Raw genomic sequence first — 22,721 nt, forward strand, 5'->3', positions numbered from 1 at the left:
AAATAGCAAAGCACCAGCAGCACTGCTGGATTGCATTTTTATAGTTAACAAACGGAAGGTGATATTTTCCTTTTCTCTTTTAATTGTGATTCCATCAAATCCAAAAAGTTAAAAGCCTCTTGATTTTTAAAGGAAAGCAGAGAGAAGGATGCTCCACACTGTTCTTCAGTAATTCTCTTGCTCTGACTCCTAGCACCGGGATATATCAAATCATTGCAACACAGGATCAAATTTTTAGGCTTATCTGCATGCCAGCAGAATGACAGACCGGTGTGTGTTCCCCCCGCCACTTTAGGTGACGGCAGAAGATAGGGAGCTACCATTATGAAGTTGGTTCTTTCTGTAATCAAAAAGGAATTACTGTATTTATTCACATAAAGGTCACCCTGCCACCGGGAGAGCCAAAAGCACTCAGAATGAATTGTCTTCTCCAAAACTGACAACAGGCACTTTCTCCAAAGACACGCCTTGGTTCTTCTGGAGATTTTGTAACTCTATTTTTCTACAAGCACATTTTTAAGGCACACCTTTTCACGCTGTATAAATTGCGAACCACATAAGGCTATTAAAAGGAAAGCATCAGCAACGTGAACTGTGCTTATGGATCTGTGTTACCCAAATTATAGGAGTTTGGCTTCTGCTTCGTTCTTTCTACGTCGTTCCCGACCACGGGAAACCTTGGGGTCAACCGAGGAACACGGGGCAGGGATTTAAAATACTCTGCGTGTGTCAGCTGCCAGCTAAACCAGTGCCAATGCCAGAAAAGGGGACTTCAAAAGCTAAGAGGATGAGTCAGTGCAGTCTGAGCTGACATGCCACATGCTGAAGCCAAGAGCTGTAGCTAACCCATATCCTCCGTGGATTAGGTACAAAGCAGGCTGAGCAACGCACACGGGCCAGCGGGTTATACGTGCGTGCATCAAAGGGTAATGAATATTGTAACAAATCCCCCGCCACCTAGGACCTTAGCAGTTGTCAATACACTGCATGCATTAGTGGCTCAGACCTTGGTGGGAGCAAGGGAGATAAAAAACGGAGTCCTCCACTTCAAAACCGCGCCTTTCTACCACTTAGAGAATTTCACACTATTTCTGTGTGGAGCATAGGGTACAAAACTGCCTTTCTGATCCCACCCAGTTGTACACAGCACTTCACACCTTCCTTTCAGGTTTGCAAACAGACCTCCGGCAGCTCTACTTCTCATTTTCTTCTCCTCATTCATAGAGAAAAACACATAATATCCTCACTTAAAACATAGTGGAGGAGTTTGACACAAATTAATGACTCACCTGTCATACTATAAGAATTTTGATATTTGCAGGGGGAAAAAAAAAAAGGCTTCAGGTATTTTGAGAGCTGTAAAAAACTGCTTCAGATTTCAAAGCTCACAAAAAATCAAGTCAACTGATAAGTTGGTGTAAGGTTTGAGATACCCCTTTTGTGCTAAAATCACAATACTATGAGAATATGAATAAATAAAAGGTTAGGGAAAAAGTAACCCACGAGTTCCCTCAAATTAGATCCCATTGGCATGAAATTAGTTCACAGCTGTCATTTGTGTTGCTCCAAGAGAGACTACTTCTTAAATAATGTTAATGACAACTTTGATTTGACTGCTGTAATTACAAGAGGGAGAAGGGACCGCATTTCGTAGGAAGAAAAATCTTTTATCTGCTTGTTTAATGCACAAACTTTGATGAGATGGAGCTCCTTTCCCCTGACTTATTTCCCTGAGCATTTTTGTTTTGAAAAAGAAATGGATTTCCAGGTTGAAAGCGGAGCTGCCGTGCAGCTGTCAGAGCTGTGGGAGAGGTGTTTAATTGTCATTTACAATGACCCTTCATTCTTCTCTAAACAGAGCATCTCTCCTACCTTGTCTCCTCACCCTCGCTCCACCTCAGAAGCAGGCATATTCACAGGGCTGGATTCTTCTCTGGGCTACCTCCACCACCACCAGTAAATCATAAAAATTTCTCCTATAATCAATGGACTGTCTTCAGATTTACCAGACAGTATAATCTGGTCCACGAGACAGCTGATTGTTATCTATAACCTCCCCATCAAATTCAAGCAATGGGAGATGTAATCCAAAAATTTCCTTCGGACTTTTTTACTGCCAAAATAGATCAAATTCTGTGGCAGCCTTTTTACAATCTCCACTTTTCTAAATAAACATCACAGAGCCTGTAGTGCCTTTACTGCAAAACACTTCTCCCTGCCTCTATCGAAGGGGGTTGTTAGCTGATGTGCCGACACACGAGACAAACAGTTGCAGCAGCTCCGTGCAAGCCCACGGTGCAGCACCAAGACGTGGGGTGCAATGGGGCTTAGGCTGAGGATCCTGAGTTCTCGCTTACCAGGGAGCACCAGGAATAATCCTCGTGGTTAGATGAGTTGAAAACCCCTTGCGCTGTCCCCCTCGCAGTTAGACACCGCATGGCGTTGTAAATTATTAGACTCAGTTCCCAAAGATTAAAGGGTTGGCGGCATCAATGCTCCTTTACATCAAAGGTGTCAGGCAGCTGGTGTGTGCAGGGACTGTATGCAAAAAAGGCTGCAAGCACAGTCTGCTGAAGGAGGGGGCTGCAGGAACTGATGAGCCAGGTTGCTCCACGGGCAGGGCAGGGGGGACGGGAACAGCTCTTGCAAAGGGCACCAAGCAAAGCCAGGCACTGCCGTAGCTCAGCGGCTGGACAAGTGCTGATGGGCGCGCAGTAATGCATTTAGAAGGAATCATTTGAAGTACGTTCCTGGATTGTAAATTAACTGAAACTGCTCAGAAAAAGCCCTGAGTGACATTGAAGGCCGTGCAATTAAGCGCAGGGCTTTGATTTGCAATGATCAACAAAAAGCAAACACATTATTAGAATGCACAGCAAATAGAAAATAACATCAAAAATGGTGAGATTATGGCTGCATCATATTAAGTAACAGCTTTCCCCTATTGGTTTCTTCACTAAGATTCAAACATATTCATTCTCTGATGAGCATTCATATTCACAACACTGCAAATTTCCTACCAGCCTTCTTTTGTTGGGAAGGGTTGATAGCTGTTAATGAGAAAGTGAACAGAGAAGGAGCTAAACACGATGGGGCCAAAGTGGGACAGCTCCCACACTCTACAAAGAGACTTTCTCGCTGGGGCCTTGAATTTCAGAGCAGCTTCAACTCATTTACAGAGCCTGGAAATGAAGGTGCCTTGCCTATATGAAAATAAAATATTTCCATGCAGTGTTATGACTTTGCCTTCAAGTGGTTGTGGCTCCGTGTCTCATTCACGTTTGTGGCCATTTTAACTCACTGAGCTTAACTGTGTAATAAGGATGCCTAGATGTGGAAAATTCTTCCTCCTCCTTTCCCACTGCAATCAGGTGCCCTTCATTATACGTTTTTGTGGACTCTATTAGAGCATAAATCTTTACAGAGTTCTTCAAGCTTTGACCTACATCTTGCATATACGGGAACTTTTCTCCCTAGATTGTCTTTTGGAGCACACCAGTTCATTAAAGTTTTGAACACTGAACTCTCACTCTTATTGCTTTATTGCCTGGTTTATGTGCCCAATGTTGAAACAGGTGTCAGAAATCTGATTTATGAGGATATATACAGAAATTGTGGTACCTGCTTGTGACTGAGAGTCAGCTGACAATTTCACATCAGGATTTCCTCCTCAGCCACCAGTGCCCAGCCTGGCAGCCCGAAGACAGCACTGCCAAGATTGAATTCAAAGATCATGATTCGGGACTAACAAAGCGTTGAAGCTTTTTGTAATATCTGAATTTATGTGCTCTCCATAATTACAATTTTAATTACATTTGACGGTTTTGTGGTTGGGGTTTTTTGGGTGGGTTTTTTTTTGCTGATTTTCAAAAATGAAAGCTAAACAAGTCAAGCAGTCTCCAAATGCCAATATGAGATAGATTTTATACTCCCTTTCCTTCCCCCTTTGAAACATCAGAAAATTATGGATGAAAGCGTAAGCCGGCAGCACTACGGAACACACAAGCGCTGATAAGAAATCTCAGGTTCCCCTACTAATTACCACTTCATACCCAGTCGGATTTCTCTCCTGCCCACACCCCCCACCTCCCTCACCCCCCACCACCGGCTCTGTAGAGGAAAAGTTGTTTTAAACGTTGTTTTTGCACCCACCCCCCGCACGCCCCGCCGTTACTCCGGGCTGTGGGCAGGGGCCTGTCCCTGCGGCCGCGCCCCGGACGCGGAGGGTGGAGCCGCGCCGCCGCCGCCGCCGCCTCCTCCTCCCGCTCCTCCTCCGGCGTTGTGCGGCCTCGGCTCCTACGCGAGCGCGGGGATCGAGCGCGGCCTGCGGGCAGCGCCGGCCGCCATGGCCGGGGAGGTGAAGACGAAGCTGTCCAAGAACCTGCTGCGCATGAAGGTGAGGCGGGGGGGGGCGGCGGCGGGAAGGAGCGGAGAGGGGTGCCTGAGGCCCGCTCCGCGGTGGGGTGAGGAGAGGGCGGCCCGGCCCAGCCCGGCCCGGCCCGGCCCGGGAGCGGTGCCCCGCTGGTGCCGGGGAGCTGCCCGCCGCGGAGCCCGGAGCCGTGAGGCGGCCCCGGGGGCGGGAGGATGGGGCCGCCGGCGTGGGCTTGGGCCGCGCCGGCACCCGAGGCGTGTGGAGCGGCCGGGGAGGGACCGAGCCGCGCCGTGAAGCGGCGGGGGCGTCCGCCGGGTGAAGCGGGCCACGGCGGGAGCCCCTGTGGCCGCCCCTGTGGCCTGGCTTGGGGCGTTTTGCGTGTCCGCCCTCGTCTGGCACACGGGCGTGAGCGACCGTCTGCTACGTCCCGTAAGGCTCGTTTTAAAAGAGGTATCTGCTGTATCTTCAGCGTCGCTTGCCCTTTCACTCGGGCCTGCAGCTTTCTGGGGTGCTCCCCTCCAACTCGGCCGGCAAGAGGCGATTTCAGAGAGCTGCCACCGACTACCGGGCTGCTTAAACGCTGGCGAGAGGTCTCAGAGGGGTTATAAACTGGAGGGTGTGATCCAGGTTTCTTTTTCTTTATGGTGTCCATTTCTTTGTCTGTTTACATTAATGGCTAATAAAATACCCCACCTGAACGGCGGTGTTAACCGCCTTTCCCAACTCATAAATGCTTGCATTTGTAACTTGGCTGTTAGTAACATCATGACGTGCCTGTTACCTTGGAATTGTGAATCTTGTGTCAAGACCCATGTGAAACTAGTCTCCGCTTACTGGCTAATGGATTCTGCTTCACGTCGTGCACTACAACACCTAATTTGGTAGAGTACATTCTCCTGTGATTGATGTTTCTTTATTGCTGGAACACAACCAGTAGAAGTTGAGGTCCCATTACTTTTTTTTTTAATGTTAATATCCATTAAAGTTTTATAACTGATTATGACGGGGCCTTTGTGGCTTCTTGCTTGTGGTGTTTTATTTAACCATTTTTTCCCCCACATATTTATATGGGACTATATTTCAGACACTGGCTGAAAGGAGTTTAGCTGACTTCAGTTCAGTCTTTCACGCAAAGCGTACTCTGCTACAGTAAGATGGTGGAATATTTACCCCAATTAACAGATGTTGCTAACGAAAGACTGAAACTCGTGGATAGAGGGAATGGAACACATCTTGCCTCACTCTCAAAAGGGGGTAGATGTTGAGCTTAGTTAGCCAGCAGTGTATGACAGAGTAAGACTCCCATAACCTGGATTGCAACATCATTATTTTTTCTTATTTTTATGTAATACTCTCTTTTAAAGTGAAATTTCTGCTCCTGTTGTTTGCCAGTTTATTAACCCCCTGGAGATTTCAAAAGACAGTTTTTACATTTTCTTCTTTGGAAGGCTGTGGAGAACCAGCCTATGAATGTGCTGCCTTGACATTTGCAGATTTACAGTCCGCGCAGTAGTAACCAACCAGCTTTGAAGAGATGAGTAGGTTTTGAAAAGGTCACACACAGAGCTTGAATTTAGCACTTTCCTTCTGCAGATCATCTTGTTTATAAATGTTTTAATTAATCCTTCAGCAGCTGCCTCCGCAGGTACTGATAAGATGCATTATCACAATTCAGCAGGCGGGTGAAGTGGCACCCAAAGGTGACGCGTGGTCAGTGGTAGCGTTTTGAAGACCATTTGCGCCAAGTACTGAGCCACGTGTGCTCACTGCTTGATGTCGAAGGATGGCTCATGCGTTTAGATCTTGCATCATTTGATCCAGGTCCCATTGCTTGGGGAAACTAATCCAAATAACCACTCAGCTACTGACTTACATACTCTGTGTCTATTACAATGGGTATATTTTTAATTCATCCATGTGTGTTTACATTTTAGATAAATGTGATCCCATATTTTTTATCTAGTTATTCCTGTAGTCATCTTTAGGAACAAAAATCTTTAAAATGTAATGTGAAATGATTATTTAATTGGATGCTTGTAGCAGAATTTCTCCTGTTGAGATTTCTGACTGGCTAACCAATTTCCTTGAGCAATATGGTTTTCCACATGATAGATTCACTTATTTTCCTGTAGAAGATACTGTAATTTTAATTGGAAAGCTTTGACATATTTTGGAGCGACTCAGAAAACAAAAAGTCAATTTTTCTTTCATTAAAGATCTTGTACAATGGATGCAAATAGAACTATAAATGGAAAATGAGACAGTAGCACTATATTGGCTTTTACTTCGGAGTTTGGTTTGGTTTGCTTGGGCATTTTGTAAAGACTGAAGAGCTGTGGGGGGTGTATGTAATACACGTAGTACGCATCTGTGTTACCTATATATTTTAAATAAGCTCAGTAATGCAGTTTTTTTTTGCTGGAGGGAAGTGTTTTGTGATGCCTTCTTGGGCTTTATCCCAACCAAGCCCATTTTAGCTGGGACCCAAACTATGTCCAGGTTTAGTGTTCCCCACTGGCATGTTACCTGTCAGCCTGCAGGCTTATCTAAACACATAAATGATGCTGCTCTAAATGAGAGGGGTAAAATTAGTTGATACAAAATTCCTCTGCAGTGTTCCACACTGTCCTGGTTTCAGCTGGGATAGAGTTGATTGTCTTCCTAGTAGCTGGTACAGTGCTATGTTTTGAGTTCAGTATGCGAAGAATGTTGATAACACACTGATGTTTTCAGTTGTTGCTAAGTAATGTTTAGTCTCAAGTCAAGGATTTTTCAGCTTCTCATGCCCAGCCAGCGAGAAAGCTGGAGGGGCCCAAGAAGTTGGCACAGGACAGAGCCAGGGCAGCTGACCCAAACTGGTTGAAGGGGTATTCCATACCATGGACATCACATCTAGTATATAAACTGGGGGGAGTGGGGCAGGGGATCGCCGCTCGGGGACTAACTGGGTGTCGATCGGCGTGGGGTGAGCAATTGCACTGCGCATCATTTGTACATTCCAATCCTTTTATTATTACTGTTGTCATTTTATTAGTGTTATCATTCTCATTATTAGTTTCCTCTTTTCTGTTCTATTAAACCATTCTTATCTCAACCCATGAGTTTTACTACTTTTCCTGATTTTCTCCCCCATCCCACTGGGTGGGGGGGTGTGAGTGAGCGGCTGCGTGGTGCTTAGTTGCTGGCTGGGGTTAAACCACAACACACATACAGGTATGCTTTGATAGCCACAAAGCAGTTTTTGTACTGGAGTGCATATAAACTGTACTGGTAGACTTGCCTGTAGCTGGGAATTACATTGGTTTAATAAATGTACACCTCTGACAGATAGTTATTCGAACACTTTCTGTAGACCCTAAGGGAGGTCCCAGCTCCTAGGGATGTGAGAATATTATGATTATTACCATAAAGTTGTAAAGAGTTGTTTTTTCCAGCATGTTTTTTTAACATTGTTGATACTTAAATTGTCACTCAGTTCAGGCACCTGACTTGAGACAAATGGAAGTAAAAGGGATATTTCACATGTCTCAGGTCTGTAGTTTTGCAGTGTCACCAATTTTTCATAGGCTGTGACAGATGTCCTCTTTTACTCCCAGCTGTGAGAGAGGTTACTCTTTCTATCTGCCTGTTGCTGTCCTCTGCCAAAGATTATCACAACAAAGGAAGCAATTTACAGGAATGTCCTTGTATTAGGCAAAAATAGCAGTCTTACCCTAAACTAGATTATTGGTCTTAACTAATTTGGCAGACTGTTCCTGCAGTGAGGTAACAGGTGCTTACCCATGCTGCTTGACTGGTACTTTGGTGGGTCATCAATGAGAAGGTAAGAGCTGGTAACATCTTCCTTTAGCACAGCTGGACACAGAAGACTTCTTTTTGTAGCCTCAGTTACTTTTTTCCACTTCCAAAGGCAGGTTCCAGCCTTCAGAGCTACAAACGCAAGCCAGTTCATTAAATTAAATCTGAGAAAAGAGGATGGTTGAAAGTATAGATGTTTCAAAAAATCGCCAACCTGGTATGACCTACCTGTAGCTCAGAGCTCCAATGCTGTTTGCATGGGTGGTGGTGGTTTCTGATACGCAGCAATAACTAACACCATTACGTTCTCTCTGGCCTTTCTTGAAACATTAGACAAATCTTAGCAAAGTTATGGAGTCGTAACATCTCAGGTCCATCAAAACTAACCAGGAAAGGTCTGTTCCTTTGTGTGTAAGTACAGATGTGGCTGACTGTTGACTTCCCGTAGATAGCTGTGATCAGCAGTTATTTACTTTTCCATTACCTGTTTGCCCAAACTTAGACCAAACCCAGAGAAAAATCATAAAGAGCATTTACTTTTTATCAACTGCTAAATGTTATGTAGTGGATAATTGTCATCATGCAGTTACTGCATGTTCAGAACATACTCATGATGCAAAAAACTGAAGTTGTGTCTTTATGTGTCTTTCTTTTTAGTTCATGCAAAGGGGTTTGGATTCACAAACTAAAAAACAGCTAGAAGAGGAAGAAAAGAAGATAATTAGTGAAGAACACTGGTATCTTGATTTACCAGATCTAAAGGAGAAAGAGTAAGCTTGTACCCTTTTGTACTTTTTATCATCAGTGGATTGTTGTGGAGTGGGAATAGAATATACATATTTTTTTCCTATAAAAGAAGTATTACTAATAACCAATTAACAGAAGCAAAAATAATGACAGAGTGGCATTACAGCTTTTTTATTATTTATTTTCAGGGACATTCTCAAGGTTGCCTAGTGCAGTTTAACCTACTTTAATTTCTTGTGCGTGTTGTTTTCTTTCACTCACACATTCTTCTAGATGCATGTAATTAGTTTTTCAGGCAGTGACCAGTTCATTCATTGCTGTTTTTTCCCTTCATTTGAAAAAAGAAGTTTGAAGCCTTGTGTTAGTAAATTCAGCTTCAGTCACAGAGTTAGGTCCACTCAGGACAGCTCTGTCTTTTTGAGTCCAGTTGGCTTCAAATCCTGTTTCTAAAGTAGGAGAGAGAACGGCAAAAATAAAGGAAGGCTTAGCTAATAAGAAATAAAATGTCCCTTCCTGCTATTTAGAAAGGTGCTTTAAATAGCAGGAGAACTACTTTTAAAATTGCTTGATTTTTGTCCTTTCAAAAGAGGATGAAAATTCCATCGAGGGAGAACACACATAGTTTTTAAAAAGCTGGGATCCAAGGAATTAGCTGTAGTCGAATAAAGTCATTGATAAACTATTTTCCATTACTGTTGTTGGGTATGACAAAAAGGTATTTGAGCTTCAGTTGCAGCAAGGAAGGTTCAAGCTGGACATTAGGAGAATTTTTCTAACAATAAGGCTATTGAAGCACTGGAATAGATTGCCTAAGGAGACACTGGATTCTTCATCATTGGAAGTCTTTTCAGGACACGTTAGATGGACCTCTGCTGTTCGTGGTACATGTTTAATTGATCCTGCCTTGAGGTAGGAGAATGAGCTTGATCTCTTCAGCCTGACTTCCTATGACTGTAGGAGTTTGTTTTACGTGGAAGATGAAGAGGATGAGGGAAGAGGTGCATATGTGTGCGAGGAAAAGAAGGATGGAACAATTCACGGAAGTACTTTTATCTAACGCGTGTCTTATGAACACCTCAGGGTCATGTTTCTTTTCTCGCTCCATGCTCATTAAAAGAGGAAAAAAGGAGGGAGACGGTGAAATCTTTCTCTGCTGAACAGAGAATTAGACAGTGTTTTGTATCCTGACAGACTCAACTAATGCCAGGTGTAACATCACAATGAAAAATTAATTAGAAGTTTTTGCTGGTATAGTAATGCCACCTGGAGAGTGATATTTATGTGGTATTTTTATTCTGGCAAAAGCATTAATGTAGGTGGAATCATACCAGTAAAGAGGGCTTTTTGTCAGGAGAGTTAATTTTGCTTGTGGAACTGGCACAGCTTTACTGGCAAAAAGTATTCCTTTGCACTCCAAGCTCCTTGTATTGGAAGATTTATCAGAGCTATTAAGCTTCAGAAAGTAGTTGATGGTTTAAAATACACTGTGGTTTTGTTTATTTGTGTGGGGGGAAGACAGCAGATGCTTTTTGCATTTGTTTAATTTGATTATTTTATAGTGCACCGTTTGACAAAATGCTGGGTTTGGGTTTCATGCAGGAGCTTTATAATAGAAGAGAGGAGCTTTATGCCATGTGAGGATCTACTGTATGGCAGAATGTCCTTCAAAGGATTCAATCCAGAAATTGAGGTACCCTTTAAATGTTCTGTTTTGAGGTGGTCTCGCATTAGGATTGAAGCCCTTGGGGACAGGGATTTGAGTGTTGACACTGCATGCTGTTTGGCCTTTGCAGCACCTTCCATAAATCCTCCCGTGTACAGGAAGTCTGTGATTCAAACCAAAATGTTGGTTAGTGCAGCATCTGGTAAATAGAAGTTTTTTATCATGTTGTGTTGATGGTCGGTAATTGCACAACTCCTGCAGGTTGTCCCTCGCTGAAGTGCGGAAACTGTCCCACATGCTGCTCACCAAAACGATAGCTTGCTTTTCCTCCTGCCATTTAATTTAGAGTCCAATCCTATAAACATTCAACCCTATTTATTCAACACTTACTCGTGTAAGTAAGGGCTTCAAGTTCCAAAGTAAAAATTCTGGGCAAGAGAGTCTAATTTCCTTCTGGCATGATTCATGCTGATAGAACTACACTGAGATAGTAATACAAATGTTACCACTGAACTGAAGCAGGAGGATGAAGGTGTAAAGACTAAGAGATACGCAAAAGGCTATGCAAGGTGATTTACTAGGGGATTCTTCTAGTTGTTTTGAACTTGCTCTCACTGTGACTTGGCATATTATTCCTTCATGGTTTTTGCTAGTAGTTTATTGTAAATCCTTGCAGATACTTTTCCTTCTTAACAAAACCATTTCAAGGACTATGTGCTAACATCACAATGAAAAATTAATTATGATCTAATTCTCTCATCTCCTGAAGATGTCTGGCATGCTCTTGAGGATGTTTGAATAGTACAATTCACTGAAAACCCTGTCTCTGTGTTGCCCCTTTTCCCAAAGGCAATCTCTAAGCTCAGCTTAGCAACAGGCAGGCATGTTGCCTTTTCTTCATGAGTTTTCGTGACAATATACACTAGCCTGACCGGGAACAGCAAATAATTATTAAATTTGGTTCTTACCTTTTATGTGTTTCTCCTACCAGTGAATTTCAGCATAGTTGCCATTGTGTCAGGCTTACATGTTTAAGCTACGTCTTATTTCATTTTCAGAAGTTAATGATCCAAATGAACTCTAGGTGCAAGGAAGAAGAAATTGAAGTGGATGATAAAATGGAGGCTGATGTGTCAGATGAAGAAATGGCCAGAAGGTGAGTTATATTTTACAACATGATCTATATTAGCTAGGAATATGGTATGTTACTGCATTGTGTGTGGGAAAGTAAACACAAAAACCAAACAAACAAAATAAATGAAGAAAAAAACCCAAAAGTTACGGTACTTTACTGAACTGATTTTCCAGGAATTCTGGTGTGTATTCAGTGGAATCTCCATCACTTTTGGGGATAATATATCTTTAGGGGTTTTCTGTCCTTTGATATCCAGGTATTCCATGCTAATTCCCTCCTTGTTCCAGATTGCTGACAAACCCAAACTATCAGAATAAATAATATTGTAATGAGTGATCACATAGTACTTGTGCTTCTCAAGCTTCTGATAACCAGCTTTTTTACACCACTTAAATTGTTAATTAGATTTATGATTTGCTCCATTGACGTTTTCTCTGATTTTAGTAAAAGCTGTAAATTTTTTGCTATCTTTACAGATATGAAACATTAGTGGGAACAATAGGGAAGAAATTCTTGAGAAAAAGAGACCAGCGTGTACTCCAGGATGAAGATGAAGATGGGAATAGTAACACAAGACCTAGCAAAAAAGCTAAGAAAAAGTTCTTAAAACCTCAGGATTAATGTCAACTACACAACTGGAGCTAATAGAAATGTTGTCTACCAAATATAGTATCAGGAACTGGAGATTGTTTGGAGTTCTTGCTGTTTAATGTAAAGAACAGATTTGTAAATCTGAGTCTGTTCTCACTGAAATTTCTACCATCCACGTGACAAACATTTTTTCAAAGTGGATGTGTATATAATGGATGTCATACATCCTTTCCCCTCTCAGCAGCTTTTAATGTGTGGGGCACTAATCCCATCAGTCTTTTTAAATGTTGTGCATAACTAGATTGAGTGTCATATGCAATCGAGAGCAACATTGTTTACAATTTGTGCTAACATCTGAAAGAAGTGTTTGGAGTAAAGACGAACTTTGTCCAATCCAGTAAGGCAGTTCCACTTTCACTGCTTTTTTTATTATGAAAGTGAAAACCTTTGCTGTCTTCAAATTGAAAAAAGTCAGCAGAAACATGTTTGGGTTTTGGGGGTTGTTTTTTTTTTTACTGTGCTAAAAATAAGATGGGAAAAGAATAGAGAAATAAAATCCATTTTGTTGAATTTTATTTTTTATAAAGCTCATTTAAAAATAGAGGGGTTTGTAGTAAAACTTTTTTTTTTATAGAGCAAGCCAAATATTTGGCAACGTTTACAGTTTGACACTTGAGCAGATTGTGAGTCTTAATTTCTGTGTTCCAAAAGAAGTTTGCTAATCTTGCCTCCTTTTCAGCAAAAAAAAAAAAAATCCAATCTTACAGTTATTTAGGTCTTGTCATAGAAGTATAATAAATAACGGCTTCAGAAACCTATTTGAACACTGAATAAAAACTGATTTTCTTATGTGGTTAATGATTGCGGTTTAGCTAATTTGATGTAAAAAATGTTGCTTACTACAATCTGATACAAGAAGTAATCCTGGTTTGTGCTGGCCACAGATGTCCCCAGATATTAGTTGACTGCACTGATTTTTTCTGTGTAGTGTGCAGTGAAGGCGTCTGAAGTACTGTTAGGACGCAAACACGCTCTTTGGTCAGTCAGCGCTCTGGGCCCATTGAAAAATGTCAGTTGTCGTGTCTAAAACCGTAGCAGTTCTCTGTATCCTGTCTTTCAACAAGAAATATTTCTTTCTATTACTTCATTTCCCCAGCTAGATGTCTAAGTTATTCATCCTTTATGCTGACTTCCTGGAGAAAGAGGAATTTGTTAAATTTAAGCAAGTAGTGGCCATTCTGTCATGGACACAAGAGGCTTTTTTTTTTTTTTTTTTTTTTTTTTCTTTAACAACTGGGTGAAGCAAGACATGAAACTCAATTATATAAAGAAAGAGACTGTGTGTCTGCTGTATTTTGCGTGTGATATATGAACTATAACCCATATATCAAGAGCACCTCATTAGCTATTCAAGATGGATCACACATGGAAAGAGAAATATACTTTTAAGCTAGTAAGGGGACCTCATACAGGTGGAAAGTCAGTGATTCATGATCTGAGATAGTTTTTCAGAGCTAATTAAATGCTACTGGTTCAATTACTTAAAACCTGATCATATATTATTGCTAGCTGAAAAGAAGTTAATGACGGCAAGACATTTTTCTTCCCATGGAAGATGTGACCTGAGCTAAGAAATGATTTATTGTTGGTCATCACAAGAAAAACTCAGAATATATCCCATTATTCTTTCTTGCTTATTAGTAGGAAAATGATTCTCCTCTATCTGAACACATTTTGTCAATGGAGAGAGAATTTCTGCATAGCTATGCTGGATAGTTGAGGGGGGAAAGTGTGTTCTAGTGAACCACCAGCAACCAGGAGATGTCACTGCAATTGCACACCCTGAGAGACAGTAAATTGGAGAAGGTTCCGGTGGTGTCACGTAAAGGAGCTTTTGGGTAATTTTGATAACAGTTAGTGGCTCAGATGAACTCTGCATGAAGTCTTTCTTTGCCAATGCTCTATGCAGAGAGCTCTCTTGCATTGCAGAGTTCTCTTCAGTCCAATGGGGGGTAATTTTGCGTAGTTAAAGGGTGTTCTGCCATACGCTGGTCCTTAATTTTATGTCATTTCTTGACGGATGGCTGGAAATGTGGGTAAGAGCGTGAGTGAACTCTAAACACCTTCCTAGAAAATCCATGATTTTGGAATCTGGGAGGGCGGAGGAGAGGGGAAGGGGTGGTTCTTCTGTTTCCTAAACATGCCCAACACCACCTGTGAAGAAATGATGGATTTTGGTTTATTATCTTCAAAGCTGGTTGCTCTGCTGTTCGTGTTAGGTGGTGGCTAGGTGAGCTATTGAAATGCTACAGTAAGACCAGCTACTAAATTTTAGCACAATCTCTTATTCATGGGGAGTTTGTAAAATGCACCTTTAAAAGCGCCATTCGTAGTGCATGAGCAAGACAAAACTAAAAATTAGCCCTGTGTGACTTTTTAAATGCACTTTAAGTGCCCAGAATTACAAGCGGGCATTTTGTGATGGCATCTTCTGAAATACCCATCTATATTTCCAACCTTATAAATATATATATATATATATAGAAGAGAGAGAGAGAGAGAGATGCATGTATGTATTTTAAGTCTGGCTCTAGCGTCCTAGCCAGGGTAGAAACATTCTGCTGTATAAAATCTGTGCTTGAACTACTCTTTGACAGAGATGCAAGTGTAGCAGTGAAATATTCATAATGCGAACCTATATTAATTCAAGCTTTCTTGGCTCTGACAGTCTCAAATGCAGATACATTTTCATGTGCAACTTCCTAAGCTGTAGAACTTTCCCACGTGGTCGCGTTTCTAAATTAAAAGCATTTCTTCTTTGAGAGCAAAAGCAAGTTGGGATAGGTAGTAAGCATTTTTGTTGAAGAAAATGGCTACTTGCAAAATGTGATTGGTAAAGAGTTACCAGACACCAGAAGTGTTTGTGCCTGTTACGCTAAGGTACCTATTAAAGCGAACAAAGCAAAGTGTACGTTGTAGTTTGTGCTCACTGACAGCTCACAGTGTTAAGTTTAAGCAAGTCCCTTGTCAGGTGAAGTTTTGTCCCTCCCTTTGACAGGCTGACTGTTTATTTCTGTAATAACTGCTGGTGTTGGAAACATGTAAGTATTGAATATCTTTCTTGCTGATGTTTCTTGTTTTGTTACTTTTATTCTGCTTAGTATTGGATCTTAAAATGTCCAGGACCAGAGTCCAACTGAAGTGAGCCATCCTGTATCCTCCCTTTAGTAATGCATGAGCTGATTAAACTTTGATTCTTTGGGGAGGGGGGAGGATGTTCAGTGGTGCCATGGAGTTTGAACTGTGTTTCTTCTGTTATGTGTCTTGTTTTCTAATAAGACACTCCATTATACAATTCTACAGTCGCGGATGGCTGTTGTTGCCATTGGGCATTGAGTGTGTGTATAATGGGCAGCTGGGCTGGGATTCTGGGACTTCATCCAGCATTCAGACTTAAAAAGAAATTCTCTCGTCTTTCTGTTAATTGGAATACCATACTTCTAAATTGTATGTGGAATTAGACAAGTCCTGGGTGGGGGGTTATATGTGTTTTTTCTGCTTCATTTCAACAACAGTCAACGACAAAAAACTGCACAATAGCTTAGGCTCTCATTAAACTTTTCTGAGACAGTGTTAATAAAGCATAGTGGTGGGTGAAGGATGTCAAACATCCCGTTTCTCTTCTGTGTGTGAATCCAAGTTTCTCTGAGAGCTGACGCTTTAAGGACTCGGGTTTTTTTTCTTTTGAGTCTGGGAGAGCATCTGCCTGCTACAATAATGCCTTGCTAATGGAACCCCAGCATGAGACCTCTGGGTTTGTTTGGGTTGGTTTGTTTTTACACCATTCTCGCCTCAAACCTTTGAGACGTTTTGGGTCTGGCATTCACACCTCAATAACCTGCTCTCGTCAGCTTTTGGGGAGCTTCAGCTAAACTGTGAAACTGTTCCTCAGCTGTACGTGTTGACATTCCTTCGCGTGATCTGATGTTGCACAGTGAGGACCTGGTTATAATTGTCACATTGAGAGGAAAAATCCCACTCAGAGAGTGGTTATCAACAGATGGAGTCAGAGAGAGGGTTGAAGCTTTAGTCATTGGCAGCCCTGTAGATCTTTAGTAAGAACTGAACAGTAGAAGGGGATATCTGGGTTAAGTCCCATCATTGCAGGCACAGTTAAAAATACCAATATGAGTCTGTAGACTTCTGCCCAAGAAACCCTTGCATACCATAACCTGAGCAATTACCTGGGAGCAACAGCAGGAACATCTCTAGAGAAGTATGGAGTCAAAATCACCAGTCTGTTAATAGCTGTCCTCTAGACAAGAGGCAGCAGCACCAGAAAACAACTAGTTCATTGCATAGAGAAGTACGGTTTGGTGACCTGGGTGAATGCAGATGGGAATTTCTGTCAGCTAGAATGGAGGTGGTGAGTGTTTTAAAGCTCATAATGTTCCTTGGGGTCTCGGGGAACACCTCAGTTTGATCAATCATTTAGAAAGGAGTAAAAAACCTTAATGGGACCTTAGTGTGAGAGAATAATATGAACACAAATTAGAGAACAAAAGTCCTTAGTTCCATTATTTATAGAAAAAACTCCGTTCCCACCTCAGGAAGATCTTTCAAGCCTCCTGCTTGGCCCTTGGTTCCTTGTGCCTGTGCAAGTACACGTGCATCCCGGTCACCAGCTGCCACCACGGCCGGTCGGCAGGGAAGAGCCGGCTCGCACCGTGGCAGCCCCGAGCTGTTGACTACTGGGCCTCCTCTTCGGTGATCGTCTTCTTCCTCAGCCTACAACCTCTTTGTCCAGGAACCTGTAGGAACTTACCGTCTCCAACACTGCTGTCAAATTTGGTCAATATTGGCCGGTTTGGTTCAAAATGTTTGTGGTGGGGAGGGTTGGCCAGCAGATCGGTAGCATGATTGAACAGACCTCGTTTACTTTGCAAATGGTGTGTGCAGGAGTCATGCATTTGGGGTGGAGGCTGTATTTACAGCAACTCTTTATGGTTTTATTTTCCTTTATTTATTTTCAGGTATACATTTACAGCATTTATGAGATTTATGGTCAGATGATGTCTCTGAGCAAAAAGACACGCTATCGGTGAGAGGAATCAACATTTGCCCAATACTCAGGATTGGGGAGAAAGGGTGTTTTTCAGTGTTACTGCTATTTTTTCAATGCATTTAAGAATGTTTCCCCTTTCTCAGTAGTTTCCTTGTTTGGGCTTTTTGAAAAAAAAAAAAGTAAAATTAAAAAAATGGGGACACGTGATTGTGAAATAATACTAAAGAAAGGGTTTCCTTTCGATTTGACTGACTCCTTGATTTTTTCACTTTGATACAGATGAATGAACTCACTTGTGACACTAAAGCTCCTGTGCTAAGTGGTACTTATTCAGGACAGCCATATGGACTCCCGTATTTGCTATATACAAAGAGGGCAATATTAAGGGTATAGTGGGATTAGCTTTATTGTTCTACCTTTGTTATACCTGCAATGCTAAAAATATAAAATTTCCACCCCTTTTGAGATATAAGTAAATCTAAGCCAGTTGTGACATTTAAGCACCATTCACCCTTTATAGGATGATTACTTATCAGAAGCAAAGCTTGTAGGTATCTCCTTAGAGCCCATCAGCCACAGTAATGCTGCAATATATACAACTTGCTTCACCAGAAAATAACGTACATACCAAAAATTACTTTGGGCAGTTTACTGCAGCAATGACAAAAGGGATGCACATGATGATGATTTTCATTTTGTACTATGTTTTGTCTAAGGATGACAGTGGGAGAATTATGCCTCCTAATGCTCCTTTCAAAGGTGACATTGTTTTACTTACATTAAAGGTAGAGAAATGAGATGAGCTGCAAGTGGTTAGATCTTGTGAAAAATGAAGTTCTAAATGTTCACTTCATTGTCTAAATGCTCATAGGTGACTTTTCTCCCTATAATAACCATAGAAAATGTGTTGGCAGCATATCACAATTAATAATCCATACTCCTATTTATGTGCTATAGGCACTCCAAAATTTCCCAGACATATTTATTACCCAAGTTTATAACCAGATTCAAATCGGATCCTACATTTGTGCCAAAAATTGAACTGCAGTCATCTCACAGCAAATAATTCTACTTGACAGAAGAGTCTTAAATTCCTGATTTTTCCCAGAGTGAATTTCACTTTAATCTGGTATTAATGTATTTTTCCTTCAATCGCCTGCAAGAGAATCCCATAATCTTACAGTAGTGGTTGTGCAGACAGTGGAAGGTACTGCACATATGTAGCATTATTGTAGGTTTTTCTGGTCATCTAGATTGTATAAAATCCTTTGACGTTAATTGGGACAAGTTTTCTATCTAGGGTTATGTTGAATTTCTCTTTGAGTGTTTTTTCCACCTCTTCATCTTCGAGAGTTATGAATTCCACCAGATCCATATTTTCCTTGTAGTTGTATGTGGTCTCAGTGAGTGTCCACCCAATTAGCGCTCGAAAGCCATCGGTGGTCTGGAGGGTGCAGATGGACTTCTTTGTAAAGAGGGAATCTGGAGATGTCTGAAGGTACGTGCACTGGAAACGGAACTCTTCCACTGTCCGTGGCTCAAGACTGAACATATAAACTTTCCGACACTCTTTTTTCTCCAGAAGATCAGAATTAGAGAAATTTTGGTTGGGAATGTATTGTTTCCGTCTCATTTTCTCAAGGTACCAGATGGCATTTTTTTCCGTGAAGCGAAAGACACCGGGAGCCTGGGGCTGGTCTTTCCCCGACACAAGCTCCATCGGTTGCCACATCTGATAGGATACACCAAAGCCTCCATCAACGATATAGGCTTTGCCATCAATAACTACCTTTACAAGGAGATGGGTCATGATGGTAGCATACGCGTTTTGATGTGGATTGAACACATACGCTCCCAGAAAGCTGGTGTCGTACCCCAGGCGTTTCAGGACCCAACCCAACAGCTGGTTGTTTTCCATGCACCAGCCACCCCGCTTCCTCCGCACGATTTTGTTATAAACGTGCTCGAACTCCAAAGTAATTTTCTCCCCGCAATGGATGCTGAGGTTTTCGAAGGGAACAGCACGGATGTGGTGCTGGAATATATCGGTTAAGGTTTCCAAATCTTGTTTTTCAAGGGAACCTTTGTAGCCAGTTCTTGCAAAATACTCTTCAAGGTTCATGTCACCTGTAAAGGAAGGAATTGCATTTTGGTTTTGTTTTGTTTCTTTACATCAATGATTTATGATGCTGTGAGAAACTGCCCAGGCTGCTGCTAGCAAAGATGCTTTAATCTACTGAACCTCATCAGAACAGCTTTTGAAGGTAACAAGTATTAATATCAAATGGTTCCCCGAGCAAAGAAGAGCAGTGCACGTGAGGGTTTGCTTTTTGTCTTAGAGTGATCCCTGTGGCAAACAGCTGATGCAATTTCAGCTTGATATGCGGTGGCTGGGAAACGGGGATTTGCTGTATTTGCATTGTAACAGTGGGGTTAAGAAGAAATGTAAGATCACGCTAGGGAGTGTTCAGGAGCGTTCATGAAAACCGGTCTAAATCCACTGTTCAGTGAAAGGAGTGTCAGTGGGGAAAGCAATGTCGTCTGCCAGTTGGAAGGAGGATAATTTGAGCCAGGATTCACATGTTCTTTTCATGAGTCTGCCACTGATCTACGTGACGGTAAATGAATCGCTCATGCGGTACACATCGCTCTTTCGCCACTTAGAAAAAGTGAAAATGATACTCCCTGCGCATTTTGTAAAGTGTCAAGTTTTATTCAGATAATTATGACTGAAAAAAACCCCTGACCTTTGCAAGAGTTGCAGACCACCGAGTCTCTTGTCTGCTCTGCGTGTTGCACAAACTCATTTTGGTGTTGGAATAATGAATCTGAATGGAGGCGAGTGACCTAAAAGACAAAGAGCAGATCTCTACTCCCTGCTGTACCCTGCATCTCGCAGGGTGCCCTGAAAATGGACAGGGGCTGCTTTACACCTCTCTAGTCCCGGCCTTTCTCAAAACTCACTTTATTCCTTCCAGAGGAGGCATAACTGAGGATTACTGAAGCCTCCAGCAATGCATCCCTGGTCTGTCTGGCCTCCAACAGTGCCCACCTCCTGGCCTGCCTTGGTAGGACTCCTCACGAGCAAGATTGCTGGGTGAGGAACTACTCGACTTATTTTCCGCCTTCTAGTACCGTGGAAAGCCACGCACAGTCATCTGGCTTTCGCAATGGCCCATCACAGTCTGCTGGCCACCGTTACAAGCTGGATGCCCATAGGTATCCAATAGATACTGTTTGTAAAATACACTGTAGATCGTCTGCTTGGGTATGGAGCTGGGCACAAAATGTTTTGAAGGCTTGAACCTTTGCAAAGAAAGCATTAAGGGTTTGAGCAGTCTAGAGTTACTACAAATATTTAGCTTCTTGACAACCCACAAAGCTACTCAGAAATCTTTTGTGCATACAGTAAGCTGAGGTTTAGACACTTTATATTAGCGACTCAGGAAGACTATTGTATTCAGATAAATTCAGTGGTGAACCGTTGAATGTTTACTGCAAACTAGAATTTCTCAAGATGATTTTCAGTGACAGATTCATGATGTGCATATGCATGGTATAGAAGCAGCTGTCCAAAGTGAATGGAGAGCCCCGTCAAAAACTGCGTGTTATCTTCTACAGAAAGAAATTTAACTTCCAGTGATATCTAAGCGTATTGTTGGAGGATATTCTCAATGTAATATTTGTTAAGTATAACATAAGACTTCTGGGACTTTTGATTTGCAGAATCCAAGTCTATCCGATCCTACCCACTCAAATTGTAAATGCTAAATAGATCACACCAGCATAAAGCTGGTTCTCGAGTTTATATTATTTGTAGTTTCTCTCTGCAGCTCCATAATATGATTGATCAGCGTTAGATCTCGACTGTAGGAGATGAAAGCTACCGTTCTTTTGAATTGTGAGCAGATGAGATGAAAAGCTAGATACTGAACAGGTACTCCCACAAATGTGGCTATGATTTATGCAGAGAAAAATATCAGCAGAAGAACTTTAAAGAACTATTTCTAAATGCGCAAATGAAGGTGCTCATACAAAAATATTCTTTATCAGGATTATACACGCTATCAGAAATTCCACTGTTAAAATACATCATCTACCTTTATCTTAATACATCAGCACACGGACTTTCTGAGATATGCAAACCACAGTTTGTAATTTTTTTTTTTAATTTGTTTTTAAAGGGCTGTAATTTTATTCCCATAAAGCAGAATCTATTGATTATTAGATTGCTCTTTTGCTTCCTTTACATTTGCAATATATTTAAAGTTAAAAATCTAACAGAATAACTTCCAACACAAGGTTGTAGTTCTAAATTTTTATCTACTATTGTATCTACTATTGTAACAAAAGCATCTCTCTCATAGTCAAGTGGATCTTCTCCTGAAGAGCTAAAGATAGAAGAATGGAAATTGCATTATCACTGTTTTGCCCTCTTTAAAAGCCCATATTTAGCAGGCGATGTTTTAGCTCTATATCCATACATTTTTATAACATCTTTCTTAAAGAGAATATTCCTTATGTTATTGCCATGACCTTTACCATCATAAAGAAACCAGGGGTTTTGTTTCTTTGTTTGGAGGGTTTTTTTGAGAAAATAAACTTACCTCTTAAAAAAGCCTTATTTATTTATTGATGTATTCAGCTTCTGGGTTTTTTATTACTGGGGCAGCAGTCAGTAAAGCCAGGAGTGGATACAAATCGTGAGGGCTGTCTTCCTCTCTAAGCTCCACTGGCCCTCACTCCTGAATCTTAAATGCCGAGAAAGGGCAGAGTCCACCCAAAATGAATGCACATTTTTGGACTTCACTGATCCATGAGCAAATTAAACTTTGTTTCTTCTCTATTAGTAGATGTTTATGTTTTTCCCTGGTTAAGACCAGACTGAACTTGTTTTCCATGTAAAATAATTACAGTAGACAGCTGGGCAAACAGCTCCGTAACTTTTTTTAAATGAAATTACTGTTATCTTGCAAGCCAGCACTTTGCGATGGAGGATAGTCATCTGTTTCCTTGCGGGTACATCAAATTGCCAAGGTATTGCAGGCTGCGTGTTCCCGTGCTCCACAGAAGCACAAAATGACCTTTCTTTGCCCACAAAGGAACTTTTTCAATCTATTTGAAGCTTCAACTGCAGCAGGTAGTTATTCTGGAGATGCCACACCTAACGAATACAATGACAAATATTTATTGGCACAATGTTGTGTGTGAGAACAAAGTAATGCATTTCCTCTCTAAAACTTGGCCTTCTGCATCTTCACAGTGTTGCAGGGCTGTTTATTAAATTCTGTCCCTGTCGAGCATGTCTCCTCTTCATTTGACAGAGGTGGAAAGTTGGAGGTCCCTTTCG

General features: G+C 41.6%; 2 protein-coding genes across 2 annotated transcripts; one reads left to right on the forward strand and one right to left on the reverse strand.

Annotated features, from left to right (window-relative positions):
• Positions 1 to 4,239: 4,239 nt before the first annotated feature.
• On the forward strand, positions 4,240 to 15,277 carry MPHOSPH6 (M-phase phosphoprotein 6). The gene is made up of 5 exons (XM_030024852.2): positions 4,240 to 4,396; positions 8,828 to 8,940; positions 10,517 to 10,607; positions 11,639 to 11,736; positions 12,192 to 15,277. The coding sequence occupies exons 1-5, from the start codon at positions 4,346 to 4,348 to the stop codon at positions 12,334 to 12,336; spliced, it is 498 nt and encodes a 165-aa protein (XP_029880712.1). The 5' UTR covers positions 4,240 to 4,345; the 3' UTR covers positions 12,337 to 15,277.
• A 2,029-nt stretch (positions 15,278 to 17,306) lies between these two features.
• Positions 17,307 to 22,211, reverse strand: LOC115345665 (arylamine N-acetyltransferase, pineal gland isozyme NAT-10). The gene is made up of 2 exons (XM_030024851.2): positions 21,979 to 22,211; positions 17,307 to 19,498 (listed from the first exon to the last, which is right to left on the reverse strand). The coding sequence occupies exon 2, from the start codon at positions 19,491 to 19,493 to the stop codon at positions 18,621 to 18,623; it is 873 nt and encodes a 290-aa protein (XP_029880711.1). The 5' UTR covers positions 19,494 to 19,498; positions 21,979 to 22,211; the 3' UTR covers positions 17,307 to 18,620.
• Between the last annotated feature and the right edge of the window lie 510 nt (positions 22,212 to 22,721).

The sequence above is a fragment of the Aquila chrysaetos genome, chromosome 9 (assembly GCF_900496995.4).
Source record: "Aquila chrysaetos chrysaetos chromosome 9, bAquChr1.4, whole genome shotgun sequence".
In the NCBI taxonomy this organism is placed as follows: domain Eukaryota; kingdom Metazoa; phylum Chordata; class Aves; order Accipitriformes; family Accipitridae; genus Aquila; species Aquila chrysaetos.